The sequence below is a fragment of the Vicugna pacos genome, chromosome 32 (assembly GCF_048564905.1).
Source record: "Vicugna pacos chromosome 32, VicPac4, whole genome shotgun sequence".
NCBI lineage: Eukaryota > Metazoa > Chordata > Mammalia > Artiodactyla > Camelidae > Vicugna > Vicugna pacos.
In genome coordinates, this window is record NC_133018.1 from 21032196 (window position 1) to 21052819 (window position 20624).

At 46.2% G+C, this 20624-nt stretch overlaps 1 protein-coding gene, 2 long non-coding RNA genes, 5 other non-coding genes and 1 pseudogene across 9 annotated transcripts in view; 3 read left to right on the forward strand and 6 right to left on the reverse strand.

The window, feature by feature from the left end:
* The first annotated feature begins 1513 nt into the window (after positions 1-1513).
* Positions 1514-16027, forward strand: LOC140690988 (uncharacterized). 2 transcript variants are annotated; one of them, XR_012066413.1, is made up of 5 exons: positions 1514-1589; positions 2183-2493; positions 3801-3867; positions 9092-9255; positions 10389-10588. It is a non-coding gene; the product is annotated as an uncharacterized lncRNA (long non-coding RNA). The 2 variants fall into 2 exon arrangements; XR_012066414.1 differs by lacking the exons at positions 9092-9255; positions 10389-10588 and adding an exon at positions 15888-16027.
* Positions 4045-8681, reverse strand: LOC140690989 (uncharacterized). Its single transcript, XR_012066415.1, has 3 exons — positions 8507-8681; positions 6124-6291; positions 4045-4569 (listed from the first exon to the last, which is right to left on the reverse strand). It is a non-coding gene; the product is annotated as an uncharacterized lncRNA (long non-coding RNA).
* Positions 4945-5016, reverse strand: TRNAA-UGC (transfer RNA alanine (anticodon UGC)). Its single transcript has one exon. It is a non-coding gene; the product is annotated as a tRNA-Ala (tRNA).
* On the reverse strand, positions 7993-8064 carry TRNAD-GUC (transfer RNA aspartic acid (anticodon GUC)). Its single transcript has one exon. It is a non-coding gene; the product is annotated as a tRNA-Asp (tRNA).
* Positions 8550-8622, reverse strand: TRNAF-GAA (transfer RNA phenylalanine (anticodon GAA)). The gene has a single exon. It is a non-coding gene; the product is annotated as a tRNA-Phe (tRNA).
* Positions 12138-12610, forward strand: LOC116276613 (parathyroid hormone pseudogene; annotated as a pseudogene).
* On the reverse strand, positions 15724-15795 carry TRNAD-GUC (transfer RNA aspartic acid (anticodon GUC)). The gene has a single exon. It is a non-coding gene; the product is annotated as a tRNA-Asp (tRNA).
* Positions 16028-16049: 22 nt separating the features above from the next.
* TRNAA-UGC (transfer RNA alanine (anticodon UGC)) lies at positions 16050-16121 on the forward strand. Its single transcript has one exon. It is a non-coding gene; the product is annotated as a tRNA-Ala (tRNA).
* Positions 16122-17908: 1787 nt separating this feature from the next.
* Positions 17909-20624, reverse strand: part of DHX37 (DEAH-box helicase 37) — a 30160-nt gene continuing 27444 nt past the window's right edge. The window contains exons 23-27 of the mRNA XM_015243767.3: positions 20446-20583; positions 20158-20252; positions 19990-20063; positions 18632-18729; positions 17909-18478 (exon numbers count right to left, since the gene is read on the reverse strand). Of these exons, the coding sequence (XP_015099253.2) occupies positions 18393-18478; positions 18632-18729; positions 19990-20063; positions 20158-20252; positions 20446-20583 (491 nt within the window). The 3' untranslated portion in view covers positions 17909-18392. The remainder of the gene's footprint in view (positions 18479-18631; positions 18730-19989; positions 20064-20157; positions 20253-20445; positions 20584-20624) is intronic.

The following is a 20624-nucleotide window of genomic DNA, read 5'->3' on the forward strand; positions in this document are numbered from 1 at the left end:
AAGATAACGATAGTGTGTCTGTTTCCCCGAACTCTCGGTCACCCCCAGCCCGTCGTGAGGGCTCCCCGGGGGCCCGGCCCATCCCGCACCGGGCGGGCAGCCGGACAGGACGAATGACTCGACAAATCTCAGCCGCCGGCCGAGACCCAGGGCCCACCTCAGCCGGGCGGGACCCGCAGGAGCAAAAATAAGTTTCCAAGGAAGAAATGCCTCTGGCAGGGCTGCATTGAATCTTGAAAGACGGAAATTCCACACAACTGTGTAGAAGTCCGCGCTGGACCTGAAAGCTGACAGAACTTTCCAGATTGTTCTTCAGCCTTCCTGTTTTGTGCTTGACTAGAAACAGGGAGGCATCAGGATTTCAATTCTGCTGGCATTTAGCTGAGCTCAGAAATCAGAAATCAAACCTCTTAAGCCTGAGATTTTTTTAAAGGCACTAAAAAAAATAAAAGTAATTAAATAATTAAAGTAAGTAAAAGTGAAAAATAAAAAGGCACTAATTGAATCTAAGGTCTGTATATTCCTGGGGGAAGATAATTAATATCCCAAGCATGAAATTTAGTTCTATAGGCAAATTACATTTTGATGAAAGAGAAAAAGAGCAGCCAGATCCTTTCCATTTTTGTGACAATCTAGTTTGTGATCTCTATACATTGTTTCTTCAGCATGTTTTTTAAGTGTTTTAAAATATGTGAACATGATGAAAACTTAAAAGAATTTTTTTGAAGTTTACAGGAAAAACCTCTCTTACGCCCTCAATTTCCCCAACCACTGTTCTTGCTGGACTTTTCTAGAAATATTTCTTATTTCTACAAATGAGAGGAGGATGTTTTTAATTTTCACTTTTAAAGCCTTCAAAAAATGTATATATATGCAAAAGCTGACTAAAAACTGGTCTGCCATTAGGAAAAGACTACATTCCTGTTTGAAATTATGAACATCATATTATTTAAACATTATACTTAAAATGTGAATCAAAACAAAGCTATGTATTTCCTTTGGTAACCTATGTATTTATGGAAAAGCTCTGACAGTGTTCAAAGCCGACTTTAACCTCTGTCATTGTTAGCATTTTTCAGAGAATGAATTACTGGGAAATTAAAATGAGTAATAAAAATAAAGTGTCATTTTTCAGGTTAGCCAGAGACCTGAGTGACTTCCAATACAGATCCTTGTGAAGGTTATTTCTAAATTTCTGGAAAGAGACTTTAAAGGAACAGAATATTCAGGCTCTTCATAAGGTTTTTTCCCTCCCTAAATGTCAGAAGTTTCCAGAAGAACACAAAGCTGACCGTCTTTCTCAGGTGACCAGGCCTGGCTTCTGACCGCACCCTGTTTGCTCTGGGCTGTTCCTTTGCCTGCAAGCCTCGTGACACATGTTGTTTAAAGGCTGAGTCACGAGCTTTGTGACATAGCTTTTTTCAGAGTCCAAAAGATACAGAGCAAAACAGACCTGATTTCAGGCCCAGGGGAGGGAGAGAAGGAGAAAGGGGCGGGGGGAGAGGTTCAGAGAGTGGGGAACAGGCCCAGCGTTATCTCCAAAGGGAAAGCAGAATTCTTACGAGCTGAGAACACTGATGTTGCCTCTGGTAAAAAAAAAAAAATCTCTGTGGAACCCCTGCAGCCCCTAACTTAAGTCCAACAGTGGGCTTTGTCAAAGCAAATAGAAATAAACATTTGTCCAAGGGCACTGAGGGGAGGAGGGAGCGGAAAATGACCTTCCCCAAGAGAAGAGGCTGCGGTTTTTCTAGACCAGCGTGGCTCTCAGCTCTGAGTGATCTGGCCCCTCAGTGGACATTTGGCAATGTCTGGAGGCCTCGTTGGTTGTCACAACTGTGATGTTGGGGGTGAGGGGTGCCACTAGCACCCTTTCAATGTCCTACAGTGGACAGTCCGCCACAATACAGAATTACTCGGCCCCCAAGTCAGGAATGCATTGGGCTGACAAGCCCTGCCCTACAGATTACCGTTGTCATCACAACTGCTTTTCTCTTTGCTGAGAAGGGCTCCCAAAGTCTAAATGTCCCACTTGGACTCAGGAACCCGGGAATCAGGTATCAAGTCACGCTCCTAAACCTAAAATCCCCTGACCTAGAATGCAGTGTGCTAGAACATGCCAGAAGCAGGATGAGTCATTGGATCCATTTTCAGTTCCTTCCACCCACTGATCCGTCCTTTGCAGGCGCCCCAGAACGGATTGCTTCAGAGCTGGCACCAATGGAAGCGTGACAGAGGCCCAGCAACACGGCGGGATTGGCGGGCAGGGTGAACACGTGATGGGCTGAGCTCACAAAGGGCCTGGGTGGTGGGCTGCTGGGGGTTGGACTGGTGCCTGTTTGTCTGCCTGCTTTTCTTCCTCCCCACCAAAGGATTCAGTTCCCTGGAGGTCATAACCTTGTGTGGGACTTAACTCAGCATCATGTGAATGTGCACATAATGACCAGCAAACATTTTTCTCCCAAGAGAAAAGGTGAACTCAGCGGAGTGAGACAGGTTTGCTCGCTTTGTCATCGGTTATATAACCATAAAAGGAAGTCAAAGGAATCTGCAGCTCAGAGGGGAGGGGGTGAGAAGCCCTGGGGACTGGTCCTTTTCCTGTATTTGCCTTGTGCGGCAGAACACAAACGGCTCCAGCTGAAAAATACACCATTTCATCCCCCACCAGTCAGAAAGTCAGACTGAAGTTCGGGTTCCCAAATCTGTCTAGTTTAGGAACCTGGAGAAGTCAGCTGTTGGGTCTTTGTTTTGTTTTTGGTTTTTAAGTTGTTGTTTTTAAATTGTGGCAAAATACACATAACATAAAATGTACCATCTTACCCATTTTCAAGTGTACAGTTAAGTAGTGTTTAGTACATTGTAGAGGAGGTGAAAATACTTTTCCTTTTACCCTTCTGAGTTCTTAGCTCAGACCCCCTGTCATGAAAGACAATTAAAAAGAGAAAAATAAATACCTAAGAGTTTATTAACATTCACATTTCATGTATACCTGGGAGATATCCCAGGGGGAAAATGTGTCACTCAAAGAGGTGTCTTCAGAATTATGCTTAAATACTATCTTAATAGGGAAAGGTGAAGGGGGTGGTGGCCTCTTAATGGAGAGTAAGTAATTTCTACTGGGAGAAAACAATAGTTGGAGATATCTGACAGTTTGTGACAAAGTTTGATGTCAACTGCAGTTTCTTTGGTTGGTGAGACTCCCAGGGAGGGACTCTTACGACCATTGAATTCCTTTTTAAAGGGTCTGTCTTTGGGTGGATGAACAGAGTTCAGCGAAAATTTCCCCTCTGCATTTGCTGTTTTTCAAGTGCCAACAGCTCAAAATAATATCAAAGTGGCACGTTTTTTGGGTGGCTTATTCTGCTACCCTTTAATTTCACACTGTTGTGCAGTTACCACCTCCACTCTTCTTGCAAAACTGAAGCTCTGTACCCATTAAGCACTAACTCCTAACTCCCCCCACCCTCAGCCCCTGGCAGCCACCCTTCTACCTTCTGCCTCTATGCATTTGACTAGTCTTGGTACCTCATGTAATGGGTTTTGTTTTTCTACTTGTGAAATAAAATCTGATTATTGAAAAAACAGTTTTTTCAAAGAGTCATAGCCTTTCTAGAAAGCGCCATTACCCTGCACAAGCCTTGCTGTTTCCCCTTATGGTGTTTTTCCCTTGTCACTGAACTATTAGAAATACTTAATTATAATATACAAAGTAAAACAGAAGCTTATGACTAGTTTCATGTTAGGCCTGATAATTTTAGAAATAACCTCAACGTTTTGTGCTCTTAAAACCTGTTGACATTTAGGGAGAAATAACCTTCAGGGAAGTGCATTCCAGGCGGGAGCTGTCACCAGTACTCCACCACCCAACTGGTGAGTCATTTCACAAACTTCAGTTTCATCTCAAAAACAAAGGCTGTGCTGAGTCAGGACCCTCCAGTTCTAAGCTGAGATGTTTTTATGATTTAAAACATGAGGTCAAATCAAATGCGAGATAGGATTTGATGGATGCAGAATTCATGATTACTGCAAAGAACTGAACCCACGGAGTGTAACAGGATCCATTCTTTTAATAAGATATCTTTTATTTTTAATGATAAGGTACGGGGTATAAATGAAGGTATAAACAGTCAGTGCCCCGCAGCCACGCATGCATTCCCTCCTGGCCTGTTGCTGATGAAGCAGGAAGCAGAATCTCACCTGCCGGGGCTGCTGGTTTCCTTTTGGGTGGCTTCCTCTGAAAATGGTTGTTAGCGACAGCATAAATACAGGGCAACGGCCAGCACAGACTCTCAGACCTTTGAATGACGTTCACGTTTGCCCTCTGATAGCCAGGAATGAGTCACCCGGCCTCTAGGCCTTTTCTTGCCAGGAGACGTAGGGGAAAAAAATCCCTAAATGATCACTGTCACTTTTGCCATGGTTTCAGTCATCATGTACTTTCACATTTTTCTGCTATCTGCTTCCATTTGCCTCTTCTAACAAAAGGACGTTTGGAGTGTTAGGGGTTTCAAGAAGGACAGATCACGCCTAGGGTGACAGTCCCACCTCCAGGTCACAATTACATTCACGGTGCTTGTCCGATGACCATGTGCAGAAAAGAAAAAAAAATTCTGTTTACAAACCAAAAACAGACTCACAGACATAGAAAACAAACTGTGGTTACCAAAGGAGAAAGGGTGGGGAGTCCTAAATTAGGAGTTGGGGATGAACATGTATACACTACTAACTATAAAATAGATAAACAGCAAGGATCTAATGTAGAGCACAGGGAACTATATTCAATTTCTTGTAGAAACATATAATTGGAGAAAAATCTGAAAAGAAAATATATATGTATGTATGTGTATAACTGAATCACTTTGATGTACACTTGAAACTAATATTGTTAATCAACAAAACTTCAATAAAAAAAAAAAAAAGAAAAAAAGAAACCCAGAAAGGGAATAGTGGAGATGCCGGGGATCGAACCCGGGGCCTCATACATGCAAAGCATGCGCTCTACCACTGAGCTACATCCCCCTCCCTCTTCCTCCTGTTTTCTGAAATTCTTTGCTATAGTCTATTCTTAAAATTTTTGGCTTTTTCTGGGGGTGGGGGTATAGCTCAGTTGGTAGAGCGCATGCTGAGCATGCATGAGGTACTTGGTTCAATTCCCAGTACCTCCATTTGAAAAAGAAAAAAAAAAAAATAGAGAAACCAAAATGAAAAAAAAAAAAATTAGAACAATGGCGGCACGGGGAATCGAACCCGCGCCTCACACACGCAAAAGCATGAGCTCTACCATTGAGCTACATCCCCTCCCCTTTTATACCACTTCCTGCAGCTCTGTGCTATTATAGTCTATTCGTAAGACTATAGTTTTTTTCTAAATTAAAAATTTGTGTATTTAAATAGGTGTTAGGGTTTAGCAAAAGCAAACCGAAGCCAAGCGTTGTATATTTCCCAACTAGGCTCGTCCTTCATAGCTTTACAGCCGAACTACTAGCTGACACCAGAACCAAGGAACAAAGGGAGACAGACCTAATCTTTTTTAAATTTTTTAAAACTGAAGTATAGTTGACTTACAATGTTGTGTCAGTTGCTGGTGTACAGCAGAGTGATTCAGTTATACATATATATTATTTTTCCTATTCTTTTTCATTATAGGCTATTACAAGAGTGAATAGAGTTCCCTGTGCTATACAGTAAGATCTTGTTATTTATCTATTTTATATATAGTAGTATGTACATGCTAATCCCAAACTCCTAATTTATCCCTCCCCTCCTTTCCCCTTGGGTACCCGTAAGTTCTTCTATGGAGACAGACCAGTTCTTGAATGTTGCTCCTTGCAGCCAGTCAAGAAGAAAGGGAAAATAAAAGAGTTTCTTCCCAATAAATAAGGGTGTTCGTTGCCCGTCCACCCAGAAATCTCTGGTTTCCCGTTTTTTAAAACCATCCCAATTGTTGGTGACTTTGAGGTTTACAAGACCTTTTTATTCTGCCACAAGAACTCTGAATATAAAAATGAGCAAACTAAGAAGAAACAGATCCAGCCCTCACCCCTCCCCGAATCATGCCTTAAACGCTGAGACAAGAATCTTTTTGCAATAGTTCACTGAAAGGGGCCGTTTCTTAACTGCCAGTACCTGTCCCTTCCAGAGTGCTCAAGCAGCACCCAGGGGAGAGAAGTCACAATGAGTATGGGGTGTCCTTTGAGTCATCAGAGGGCCACTCAACGGTGAAGGAACAGGTGAGAGGCAAGGAGAACACAGAAAACTGAGGCTGCATCTCCTTCCACCAGCACTTGACATTTCCTGGCAGGAAACAGAGTCACTATGATGGAGAGAACTCACCCCAAAATGTCCTGCCACCTCAGTCCCTGCTTAATGATCTCCCTTACAGTCTGTTGATGTCTGAAACCCTGCCCACTAAAGTCCCCGTTGAGCTGGTGCCCGGGTCAGTGGACCCAGCGGCTGGGATTTCAGTATGTCGCCTCTCTGGGCCTCATCTGTGAAACGGAGATTTGAATAGTACCTACGTGACAGGGTGGGCGTGACCACGGAATGAGTTACACGTAGAGGATTTAGAACAGTGCCCGGTTCGAGGCCTGTGCTCTGGAACGCGAGTTCTCACGATTACAGAATCTGTTATTGTGTGAACTCCAGCGAAGGGCCCCTCATATTCACCCTAGGCGTGAACTGACCCTTTGCTGATGCTGTTTTGGTGAAACAGGGAAAGAGCAGGATAGCGATGGGGTGAGGTGTGGAATGGGGCCCGTCGAAAGCATCCTCTGTCCTTGTTCCCCTAGTTCAAGGGAGCGGCCTTGACAGAGACCTCAGCCGCTGAAAGGAAGGTGGATGGCCTCAGATGGGGGTACCTTGGACATGGTTTGGGAGCAAGCTAAGGGGCTACAGTCGGTTCAGCAGGTGCCCTGCGTGCTTTCTTGCCAGCCTGTTCTGCTCCAAACAAACCCGATTATGTTTCTTTTCTGCATAAAACTTAGAATCAAATCCATCCTCCTAACTGTGGCCTTTAAGGCCCTCTGTGATCTGGCCTCTGTTCACTTCTCTAATGTCCCTCCCTTACCCCTCTCCTCCTCCTCACGGGCACTCTAGCCACATCTGCCTCCTTGCTGTTCCTCAAACATGCCAGGTTCCTGTGCACCTCAGAGCCTTTGCACTTGCCCTTCCCTTTGCCTGGAATGCTGTTCCCCAGATCTTCTCATGATTGCCTCCTCCTCATTGTCCAGGCCCTCAGAAAGGCCTTCCTGGCCACCTCTCTAAAGGGGCATGTGAATCCCACTCATTCCTTATCACATCCCTTTTCATTTGTTTTGTTTTTCTGCATTTATTACTCTGAGAACCAGTTTTTATACTATTTGTTGACTGTCTGTGTCCCTCACTTGGTCGCAAGCTCAGTAGGCAAGAGCCTTGTCTACCTGTTTCCTGCCATATCCACAGTGCCTGGCACATAATAAGTTTTCAGTAAATATTTATGGAATTAATGTGAAAGAAATAAGTGAACAGACAAATGAAGAATAGCAGCCTGGAAGGAAGATAGCTGTATTCAGGAAGTTGAGCCTGCAACTGAATTAAGACAAGAAAATTTTCAATCCGGAATGTTCCTATCTCCTGTCTCAAGTCCATAAAGATTTTCTGAGGCCAGAGCAAGATGTAAGATGATGGTTTATTTGCAGCGGAATGAGCATTTTCTGGCCTTAGGAGTTGATAGTCTTATTCTGGGAAGTGATCAGATAAACCAAACACTCCAGCGGTGCTGACGGCCTGCAGGAAGGTTTGTAGAAAGTCTTTCACTTTCTCTTAACAGTGTGTGACAGTATGTGACAGTATGTGACATGAGGGAGCTAGTGCATGACTGGGATTAAGCAAGCCAATCACCGAACCAAACCTCGCTTGCTTGACAGGTTTCTTCTTTTCGAGAAGAGTAAGGAATTTTTATGAAAGTGGAAGAATTTGGGAGAGAAATGAAAACACACCGAGGTTAAAAGAAGCAGCCTCCCCGTCGGGGAATCGAACCCCGGTCTCCCGCGTGACAGGCGGGGATACTCACCACTATACTAACGAGGACTAGCCCTCTGAAGGAACTTTCAACGCTCTTCTTAAAGGTGTACTCAGCTTTCCCAAAATACAAACATGTTCCAAATGATTAAATGTTTTATCTTTTCCTACAAAACTAAAGTAGGAAAAGTCCCATTTTGTTTAATTCCATTTAAGAGGCCTTTTCCTGCTCGGTCCATGATGTAGCCGCCAGGGTTCAAAGAGGAGAAATTAACAAAGTGCAAAAATTAGTCTAACAGATGCCTACAAACAACAACTGTCTAACAGGGGTTAAGTGTTTTATGAAACAAAAGAAACGGAGTCATGAAAAACCTGGCGGATTTCTCCAGTGGCGGGGGGGGGGGGTGGGGGTGAGAGGAAGTTTCCATACCGTTCGATACTGCTCAGACCCTGTTTCAAATAAAGAAAGTGAAACCCCTTTATAAACTGGGGAGGGAGGGAATCACTTTACCTTGTTTTCACCCGTCACATAGTGGGGAAAAGAAAACGCCAGCTGCCGAAACCCGGGATCGAACCAGGGACCTTTAGATCTTCAGTCTAACGCTCTCCCAACTGAGCTATTTCGGCCGCTGCTGGCGCTGGGGTGCGCTTTTGTCCTCCTCGTCGTGTAACTGCCGTGGGTCCTCGACGTGGTAATCCGGTGCCGCGAGACCAGAATCAGCGGGAGCGCGTGACTGCCCGGCTAGCCCCGCCCCCGCCCCCCGCTCCTCTCGTCCTTCAACGCCACCGCCTCCGGGAAGGCTTCCCTGATCACCCTTCCCAACGCGACTCCAGCCGTTTATTGTTTACTGTTAGCTTAGGTATTGTTTTCCTTGTCCATTATCTGTCACCCAAGGTGGGAGGGTGACGGACCCATGAGGGGCAAGGAGGTCTTCTGCCTTGGTCACTGTTGTCTCCCTCAAAGCCTACAACAGTGCCTGGCACCCAATAGGTGCTTTCAAAGTATTTGTTGAATTGGCTTAAATAAATGAATTGAACGAACGAATTCTACCTCGCTCAGAGGGTCTGCTTTCTGAGTTCCCTTCTCTGTGCACAGGTGTAGATCCCCAAGCAGTCCAAGGTGTGGCAGGGATGCTGACTACACTGAGGTATGTAGGAGGCCGCATGGGCCAGAATGTGGCTTTCCTTTGGGTAATGAGTGACCCAGATCCGATCTCCAAGCAAGGCACCTGCTCAGCCTCAAGACTAAGAAATCAACAGGTCAGCAGATTTGGCTCCCTCTGCTTTCCTGTCCTTTGGGAAATGAGTGGGTGGGGAGCGTTGTCTGGGAGAGCAAGTGGGGAGGTAGGTCCTTCATGATGTGAAGTCATTTTAAAAAAAAAGTGTTTGCCAAGCACCTATGTGACCCTCTGACTCAGTCACCAGTACAGTAACAAAATAGTACTTCATAATAGAAATGCTAAGAAGCAAAATAAATCGTAGTGATGGGGTGGAATACCTGGGATGGAGGCAGTAAGAGAAGGCGAGCGCTGAGAAGATTTGGAGAATGAAGAGCTGGCTGAGGAAGAGCCTCTGGGATGGTGGCAACAGCTGATGAAAAGGCCCTGAGGCTGAAACACAGCGGGGGAGGGGGCAGTTGTAGGACTAGAAAGAAAGTCAGTGTGGAAGAGGTGAAGAGGGTGAGGGGGAGAGGACAGGAGGCAAGGACACAGAGGTGGGCAGAGGCCAGATCTCGCTGACTTTGAAGGCCACAGTGAAGGGTTTGTAGTTCTTTCTGTGTTGGAGAGCCGCCGGGGAGTGAGTGATGATATGATTTGTATCTTAGTCTCCCCTGGCTGCTATATGGAAAATGGACAGGACGGGCTAAAGTGGCAGCAGGGAGACCAGTGAGGTGGCTTCTGGAATAGTCTGGGCAGGAGCTGACGGTGTCTTAGAGCTGGGAGGCAGTGGAGGGCTTGGTGAAGGGATGGACTTGGGTTAGGGCTTGGAAGGAGGGCAGGAGGACATGTTGATGGATTTGATGTGAGGAATAAGGGGAAGGAAGGGATGAAGGATGACACCCAAGGGTTGCCTGGGCAACTGGGTGGATGGTGGATGCCCTTGACCCTGGGCAGGAGCACTGCTGAGTGAGTAAGGGCATCAGGACATCTGTCACAGACATGTTCCATTTTGAGATGCCCATTAGACTTCCAAATGGGAACACAGAGCCAGCCAATTTCCTGAGCTTCCTGGAGCAAATCAGAGACCTCTAAATGTCTCCAGCCCCAACATTATGGGCCAAACTGTGTCCCTTCCTCCACATTGATATGTTAAAGCCCTAACCCCCAGTATCCCAGAATGTGACTGCATTTGGAGATAGGGCCTTTAAAGAGGTCATTAAGTTTTAATTTCAGGCAAGTCCTAATCCGGTATGACTGGTATCCTTCTAAAGAAGAGGACAAACACAGATAGCAGAGCAACACGTCAAGACACAGCAAGGAAGCAGCCCTCGGCAAGCCATGGACAGAGGCCCCAGAAGAAACCAAACTGGGGGTGCCTTGATCTCAGACTTCTGGCCTCCAGAAATGTGAGGGAATAAATCTCTGTTGTTTAAGCCGCTCAGTCTGTGGTGTTTTGTTTTGGAAGCCCTAACCCATGAATGTGCCCAGGCTGGAATATACCTGCCCATCCTAACATTTATTGTGGCTGGATATTCCTCCTTGAGGGGAAGATTTCTGATTTAAAAGTTCTGGGAGAAAGAGGAGATTTTTGTTTCCCTTCTGGAATCCTTGGCCCCATTTCTGTTGAAAATTTTGAAGATTCTCCTGCAGAGGCCTTGCAGATGGCCTTTTGTGAGGTACAATCCAGTGTGTTCATTTCTGATATGGAAGTCAGGTGTGGCTAAATCCAGCTGCAAACAGCCAGGCTGGCAGTGCAGCACACCCAGCTTTGAGCCTCGGAGAGAAGGAACTGGTTTTGATGTCCATCCATACCTGAGTGTACAGTGACCCCAAGGCAAACTGTGTGCTCTGAAAATGTCATTTACGTCATTTAAAACTGAGGTCAAACACCACCCCAGTCTCATGAGCACTGTTAATACTTTAATAAATTGCTTATTCACTTTGTTTTGTTTCCCCATAATTTTTTTTCCAAATCATTCAGTTCATACAAGCTGTCCCCTCTTTTTCTCACTTAATAATAATACATCAGCTCAATGCCTAGCACATCGGAGGCTCGCAATAAATCCTTGTTGCATAAATGAGTTACAAGATCTTAATTACTGTGTTCGTCCCCTGGGGCTGCCATAACAAATGACTACAAACTGGGGGGGCGGGGGGAGGGTGCTTAAAGCAACAGAAATTTATTCTCTCATAGTTCTGCATAGCAGAATTTCAAAATCTAGGGTAGGCAGAGTGGGTTCCTTCTGGAGGTCCTGAGGGTGGTACCTCTCTGGCGGTTGCTGGCAATCTTGATTTATAGATGATCCTTCCATCTCTGCTGGGTCTTCACCGGCTGCGATGTCTCTCTGTGATGATCTCGTCTCAAGATCCTTACTGTTATTACACCTGCCAAGTACCCTTATTTCAAATAAGGTCACATTCCTAGATTCTGGGAGGATGCATCTTGTGGGGGCTATTATCCAACCCCCTACCATTACTATCACATTATTTTTATGACTTGATTTTTTATCAAAATATGTGCAATATCAAGAACCATGGAAAAGTATGAAGATATGAGGCTAATAAACACCCATATTCCTCTGCTGACAGACAGCCGTCACTGACAGTTTAACATCGTTTCAAACCTCTCTTTATGGACATCTACAGAAACATGGAGATAATTTTTATTAAAATGAGATCATATTCTACATTCTAACAAAAAGCATCAACATTAATTTTATTTTAATTAAAAAGAATAAAAAGAAATCATAAATGAAATGGAAGGAATTCCTGAACTTCAGATAAATATTTTCTTCACCCCACAAGACAAATTAGTTTCTACTCAGTTCTTCTGTATTAAGCAAAAAGATAATGAAAAAAATTTAAGCAAGTGGAGGCATTTTAAAAAATTCACATTGATTTAAATGGCTATGTCCAGTTCTATCACCAACATAGAGTAACCCATTTAACTGCGGATACTTGGGTTGTTTGCATATAGGCTTTTCCTTTTGTGTTTAAAATTTGTTTCGAGCTGAATTCATCAGCTTTCTCAGGCTTACTCAACTTTGAGTGGCATCAGCTGCTAATACACCTGAAAGAAGATCGTGTCCTAAGACACGTGTGTGAAGATGATGTTTGCAAAAGACACGGTTAAAGTAATGGTTGTCATGTTTGCGATTTGATTTCTTGCAAGATCTGATGGGAAGCCTATCGAGAAGAGACCTGTGAGTGAAGTACAGTTTATGCATTATCTGGGCAAACATCTGAACTCCATGGAAAGAGTGGAATGGCTGTGGGAGAGGCTGCAGGATGTGCACAATTTTGTGGCCCTGGGAGCGTCTATAGCCCACAGAGATGCTGGTTCCCAGAGACGCCAAAAAAAGGAAGACAACGTCCTCATTGAGAACCATCAAAAAAGTCCTGGAGAAGCAAACAAAGCTGATGTGGATGCATTATTTAAAGCTAAACCCCAGTGAAAACAAATATGATCAGAGCACTGCTCTAGACAGAGTAAGGCCACAATGTTACAAGCTGCTAATATTTCAAGCTCTACTAAGATCAAGTACCAATATTTCTAATATTACCAAACTTTACATGTAATCTATTGCTAGCCGTGATCGAGATCAATTTTAATTGATTATTTTGATTCTACTTTTATTCAGTTTGGAGCTCTTTTAATAATTCTGTTTCTATTGATTCTAAATAAATGAAGTTAAGTATTTCGGAAAAAAATAAAAAATAAAAAATAAAATTTGTTTCCCTCATGGCAAAATGCCCTAGATGGGACTAGCAAGTTAGATGATGGAGTACACAGCATTCTAGGCACTTTCTGAACGGGCTGAAGCTGTTTCTACTCCCATCTCCTGGTTCCATTCCTTTCTTCCCCAAACACGTCTTGGTCATTTTTCCAAATAATTTTTTTTTGAGGTGAAATTCACATATCATAAAGTGAATCATTTCAAAGTGAACAATTTGGTGGCATTTAGCATATTCACAATATCATGCAACTGCCACCTCTATGGAGTTCCAACACATTTCATCCCCTCCAAAGGACACCTGTACCTATTAGCAATCACTCGCCATTTGCCCTCCTCCCAGCCCCCTGGCAACCGCCAATCTGCTTTGTCTCTAGGATTTTGGTCATTAACAAACAAGTGGTAGAGCATGTGCTTAAAATATATGAAGCCCTGGGTTCAATTCCTTTAAGGAAAAAAACAAACAACAACGTTTATTAATATTATAGGCCCAAAACGGTAACTTCTGTTTTACTTCCCCTTATTTAAATACTTGTAAGAGTAAATCTTTCCCATATATTTTGTTAACAGTTGTTAATATTTTTCCTACTCTGTCAGTTCTTTCATTGCTTGTTGACTGTTAACTATTGGTATTTTAGGATTTTTTAATGATATGAATGAATTACTTCAATAATAAAGAATATTAATCCTTTTCCAGAGTTTCTGAAATATTTTCTACAGACACCAACGTAGTACATGTATACAGTTAACAAAAAATAATATTTAAAGACTTGTAATGCAGAAAAAAATCTTTTCCATTTTAGCAGGAAAGTCTGGCAAGGCCTCTGGAATCCTTTTTTTTTTAATTGAAGTAGAATCAGTTACAATGTGTCAATTTCTGGTGTACAGCACAATGTCCCAGTCATGGCTATACATACATACATTTCTTTTTATATCCTTTTTCATTAAAGGTTATTACAAGATATTGAATAGAGTTCCCTGTGTTATACAGAAGAAACTTGGTTGTTTTTTTTAAAATATATATAGTGGCTAACATTTGCAAATCTCAAACTCCCAAACTTACCCCTTCCCACCCTCTTTCCCCTGGTAACCATCAAATTGTGCAATCCTTTTATGATGACTGATTGTTCAATGTGCTGCTGTACGTCCTTTAGAGTTTAATCTCTTTTACTTTTTTAAAATACATATACCTTTTAAGTCCATCCGGATGTTATTTCTGCACATGTAAGATGAGAGTCTAAATAGGTATTTTTAATGTAAAAGGAAGAGACAGTTCTTGATCCAAGATATTGGATCCAAGTTATTGATTAGATGTTTCATAGTTTCAAGATTTCAATTAAACACAAGGAAGTGTAAAGAAGAGAGAGACAAGAAAAGATCAATAAACTCCCTGCTCATATAAATCCTGCAGGTATTAAAAAAAAAAGAAGATGAAGTTTTAAAAATTATAATAATAAAAATAATAAAAATATGTGAACAAATATATGCATGTATATGCATGACTGGGACATTGTGCTGCACACCAGAGACTGACATATTGTAACTGACCGTACTTCAATTAAAAATAAATAAATAAATAAATAAATAAGTAAATAAACAAACAAAAAAATTATAATAGTCGAGGGGAGCAGAAGAAAGACTTTCCCCCTCCCCACCGAGGCTGATATATGTATGCTCATGTATAACTGAAAAACTGTGCTCTACACTGTAAATTGACACAACATTGTAAACTGGTAACAATAAAAAAAGTGTTTAAAAAAAAAAAGAGGGAAAGGGGAGGAGGATGCAGTAAAGGATTTCAGGAAAGACATAATGGGCCATAGAAGAGTAAATGATACCCCGTGACAAAGTCTGTCTGGGTAAGATGTCCACCTCTAGGCTGCTGTCCAGTGACTGGGGTCAGTCTTCCCGGTTGGGGAAACTCCCGGAGAAGGCACTTTACGGCCCCTCAGTTCTTTGTGGAGGATCTGTCTTTGGGCAGATGAGGGGGAGTTCCGTGAAAGCCTCTCTCTGCAGCTGTTGTTTTCCAAGTGCTGATAGCTCAAAATAATCAGTACACCAAAGTGGCATGTCCTGAACTCCTTCAGGAGCCAGGGGGCCCCCGACTGCTGCTTTTCATGAAAGCACGGTTGTTTTATAAAAATAATTTTTTAAAAATTTTAAATGATTTAAGTGTATCATTTTCGTAAAAATTGAGTAAGGAAGAAAGGAAGGAAAAGAGAGAGATAATAATAATAATAATAATAATAATAATAATAATAATAATAATAATAATAATAATAATAAATTCAAACAGTCCAGAAAGGTAAAGAATGGAAAGTTGGAGTCTCACCACATCCCAGTCCTTCCCAGAGGTAACCAGTGTCTAGACTAGGCTGTGATTTGTGTGCCCTCGGACGAGTTACTGGGTCCTCTCTCTGTGCCTGCATTTCATCTGTCTGATGTGGTGAAATAGCGCCTGCCAGGCTTGTGACAGGTTAAATGCCTGCGCATGTGGAAGCGCTTGTGAGTACTGCCCAGTACCTGAGGGAACCTATATAATGTTAGCTATAGTTGGCGTCACTGTGATCTGATCAGAAATATAAGTATGAATACACGCACCTTATATATTTATGCTAAAGTAAAAGTGGATCTCTAGGTCCCACTGCTGAGTGCCCAGCTTTCCCCACCAGCAATTTCTGGGATAGAAAGGTATCCTTCACAGGCGCCCGCGTTTACGCGGATCCTGGAACAGCGGTGACAAATACGACCTCATACATTTATCTATAGGTCATGGAGAGTTCTGGAAAAGATGCCTTAAATGTATTTGTGGGTGGTTAAAAGCATCGTTCAGCCTCCCCGTCGAGGAATCGAACCCCGGTCTCCCGCGTGACAGGCGGGGATACTCACCACTATACTAACGAGGACGAGCTGCGCTGTGGTTTCTACCGCTCGACTCATATAGAAATACAGTTTTCCAGATGCCGCATCCATCCGCTCTGAATTCTGGTCTCCACAGGCGCAGTACCGGTCGCCCCTGGCCGGTGGACTTCCTGGGACCCGAAGAAATCTGCTCGAGTTGATGAAGGTGCTTAACATTCAGAACGGAAGGAACGTATGCAAAAGGAGCGAAGACGCCACTTCCTATATCTCTATTCCGAGGAGGTACTACCACGAGTTGGGGGATGTAGCTCAGTGGTAGAGCGCATGCTTTGCATGTATGAGGCCCCGGGTTCAATCCCCGGCATCTCCACTTTATGCTATTTTATTTTTTTTCCCCTTCTAAGTCACAGTTACAGCACCAGAAGTGAGAACAGGGGGGGAACCCAAATTCTCCCCGTGAGCCAGCGTAAAATGGGAGCTCGGTTGGAGAGGGCGGCGCTTGCAAACGCCTCTGATCTCAATCACAAGACGCCCATGTCCCCCTCCCCTGGAGATTCGGACTCAGGTCAGCAGTGAGCTGCATTTTCAAACACTCCTAGTGATTTTTGTCATCAAGCAATTACAAAACACTGAATTTCTAAGGAGGATTTTGCAACTGGCCGCTCATTCAGGGACTCCTGAGCCCCTAGTGCCAAGAAATGTGGACACCTTGAGCACCTACTGCGTGCCCAGGTAGTGTCAAATACACTTGTATCCCCAGATTAGACAAGCAGGATTTCTCAGCTCTCCTGGACTTGATATTCCAGTTTAGGAAACTAGCTGTAAGTTTTACGAAGACAGTAAATAGTGATGAGATGAAGACCGAAGGGAGAGGATGTGGGGTCTGCCGTAGATAAACTGTCAGGGAGGCCTGTCTGCAGAAATAGAGGAAATGGCAGGTGCAAAGGCCCTGAGGTTGAACAGGAGGCAGGGGTGGGGTTGTTGTGTGTGTGAAGAGACGACTTTGTTGAAGGGACAGGAAAAAAGCCCTGTGCATGTTCAGTGAATGACGGTAGGAGGGGGTCGAACCTTCCAAAACCCTCGAAGGCCTGATGCAGGGAAATGACATCGTAAGATACAGGTTTTAAGACTCCCTCTGGCTGCCACGTGGAGAATACATTAGAGGCCAGCAGGGAGGATGAGACCAGTGAGGAAGCCACTGCGGTGGCTCAGGCAGGAGTTCGTGGAGTCTTGCTGGGGGGGGGAGGGCACAGCAGTTGGAGGTGGGGAGCACAGGGGGGTTCTGGACCAATTCTGGAGGTGCTCTAATTGACCTTGCAGATGGCTTGGATGTGGAGTAGGGGAGACCTCCTACTTTGGGGGCACACTTGGGTTAATGGTCAGATTGTGGAGAAGGCAAAGTTTTAGAATATTTAGTATGTATCCTTGTTGTTTTGTTTTATATGTGTATTTATATTATGTAATTTATGTGTTTATATTATACTAGCACAAACTGATTCAGGAAACATACCTAATTAGAAGTGAGAGAAAATCTTAACACCAAAATGGTGGAAGATTCAACTCCCAGTTGGCCTTGAGGATTGAGATGGCAGGAGGTTTGACTTCTAAGGAGACCTTGAACTTCAATATATGCTCATTGTAACATATTAGCATGATAAATAACAAGCCCACAGGTGCCATGACAGTCCCAGGCTGACCACAAAAGGTCAAAGAGCGGGCGGTGGCCTACCTCCTGGGAATCCCAGCCCCTTCCCCAGGTTGTTGGAATGCCCCACTTGTTGGCCTGTGAAGCTACCAAGCCCATAAAAACTGGCAACACCACACCTCATGGCTCCCTCTCCCGCTCCCTCCTCTTCGGAGACGGCCCACACCCTGTCTATGGAGTGTGTACCTACTTGTACTTGAACCTGAGCACCCAACCCCCACAACTCATGGCCTTTCTCTTGCCTTACACTCTAGGCAGTACGTATCTCTCTAAATAAATCTACCTTTACTAAAAAAAAAAAGTGAAAATCATCTTCTACAGTCTCACCACTAACATGTTCATGAGCATCTACCCAGATTAATTTCCACATTGCGCGCGTGCGTGTGTGTGCGTGCATGTGTGGCAGGGAGGTGGAGATTCGCGAGAAGGACTCAGCAGACTCGGCAGACGGCTGCTATCACAGCTAAGGTTTATTACACCCACGTAGCCGGAGGGGAGCTGACCCTCAGGGGAGGAGGTGCCCCATTCCACAGGAGGAGACGCAAGCCCTGGGGGCCCTCCCTGGCTGGGGACACCACATGCCCAGGGAGTGGGGAGCCTGCTCCTGCTCTCCACTGCTTCACCCTCCAGCCCTGCTGCTCTGCAAGGGACTAATGTAGTCCACAGAGCACATTTAAAATGGGACCAGCCTGTGGATAAAACTGCTATCCACCCTGTAATCAGTAGTTACAAAAGTCAGCCCTGGGGTCAGACTGCCCAGAGTAGCTGCAAGCTGTGTCCAGAATCGAGCCGAGATGAACGAGGGTGTCTAGGGGATGGACCTGCCTCCCAGGAGCAGTCTGGAGCTGGGGTGCCCAGGCTGGGAACCGGCTGCTGCCAGCCCCCTGGATCCTCAGGCCAGCCCTTAGCCCCGCAGGCAGGCGGGCCCACACTGGGTCAGCGGTCAGGGGTGGGCGGCCAGGCTTTCTCCACGTCGGCATGCATGGCCTGTGGGAGCCACTCGCAGTACTCAGCCAGCAGGTCTGCAGGGGCGGGAGGGAGGACAGTCAGAATGGCCCTGGGCCCGGCCACCCTCTGCAGGGCAGATCCTCCCTCCGACCCTGGGTTCCCTCGGTGGCCCCACCCCGCTCCCTCCCAACCCGTGGCTTGGGGGCACCCGCCCTGCCCAAACTCACACTTGGGGTTTTTCCTCCAAGCAGCCAGCAAGGCATCTCGGCAGTTGGCTCTCTCGGCAACAAGGGCTCTCAGGAGGCTCTCTGTCCTGGGCTGCAGTCTGTGGGCAGGGATGCGGGACATGGACCATCACGAAGCCCTCACGCTGGCCACTGCCTGGCTTGTCCTGCCCAGGACGACCCCTTCCGTCCAACATGCTGGGGGTGTTGGCCGGGTGGAGCCTCCCACCACTTGGGTCTTGGCTGCCTCTGATCTGCCCACCCAGGCTGCTTCTGCACATGGTGCTCGTCCCATTGAAAGCCTTTCTCCAGACTTGTGCCTGGCTCACAGCCCTGCCTCCCCTTAATCTGCTCAGTCAGGCTCTCCTGACGCCCCATCCCCACGTCCTGCTTTGTCCCTTCACGGCTGCATCACCAGCTGCCACTTGTACTAGTTGTTCTGTTGAATGTCAACGTCTCTGCACTGCACTGTCCCCGCAGGAGAGGGTCGTGGCTCTGTCCCAGCGCGAGAACGTGTCCGGCGCAGAGCAGATGGCGTGGAGCAGATATTCAAGACCAAATGCCGAGGGAAAGGCTTGGTGGGCGGGGACGCCTGGACCCACCCCCTCATCCCGAGTCCTGGGAGCGCTGGTGTGTGTGCATGAGTGCCTGCCTGATTCCTGCACCCTAACCCCCGGCACTGTCTAGGATGCCAGCTCCAGGAAGAGGGAGGCATCTCCTTGGGGCTGGAGCCTGTGCAGAAAGAAAGAAAATAGAGGCGTAGGGATAGGAGGCAACCAGGAGGAAGAGAAGGTGGGAGGATGAGGACTGGGGGGGGATTGGGGTGGCTCTGCGCTCAGCTGGCAGAAGCCTTCAGGGGCTCAGGTGCACAGGATGCCTCCTGCTGGCACCTGGCACCTCTACAGTGGGTTGACTTGTATCTCTCCAAAGGTCCACGTCCACCCAGAACCTCAGAACGTGACCTTATTTAGAAAGAAGGTCTTCGCAGGTATAATTAAGATGAGGTTACACTGGAGAAGGGGAGCCCTGAATCCAATGACTAGAATCCTCATAAGAAGAAGAGTGAACACAGGGAAGAGGGAAGGTCATGAGAAGACAGAGGCAGACGGGAGTGATGTGGCCATAGGCCAAGGAACTCTGGAGCCACTGGGGGCTGGAAGCGGAAGGAAGCACCCTCCCCTGGAGCGGAGGGAGCACACCCCTGCTGACACCTTTATTTTGAACTTCTGGCCACAAATTTGAGAGAACAAATGTTTTAAGCCTCTCAGTTGGCGGGAATTTGTTCCAGCAGCCCCAGGACATTAACACCAGCTCCCTCCACATCGCTTGCCTGCCCCCGGTGCCCCCGGGAAAGCCTGTACCTGGCCCACGTCTTCAGCATTGTGCTGGGGCTAGACAGCAAACAGCGCTTGTACGAGGCCAGCCTGTGGAAGACCTGCGGAGAGACCGCAGAATGGGGTGAGGGGTCCGGAGCTCACGTCCCATCCACGGTGCCACGGAAGGGGACGAGGGAGCCGCTGGCTGCCTACCTGCCCCTCCAGCAGAACCCGGGCGAAGTGCTTGTAGCAATCGATGCCCTCCGGAAAATCCACCTGGACTGCGGGGAGCGGCCAGCAGACGCGATCTGGAGCAACGCAGCTGGTGGGTAAGGGCCTCGAGGGAGTCCCACAGCCCTTCAGTCCCGTCCCTGCCCCAAGGGGGCCTGCAGTCTGGACCGACACCACCTGGGAGGGACATACACACTTCCCAGGGCACACAGGATGCAGGACTGCGTGTCTACTGGAGCCCAAGGCCACTGGGAAGCCACCCCAACTCACAGAACACGCTGGCCCGGTGACACAGCACCCGTCCCTTCTCGGGGCAGTAGGTGGGGGGTGGCTCCTCCAGAGGCTTGTCAAACTGGCAGTAGGAAGGCAGCAGGACCGGGATCCACTGGACCTCCACAGTCGAGACACCTGTGGACCCGAGAGACAGGGTGGGGCTCAGCAAGGGGCTC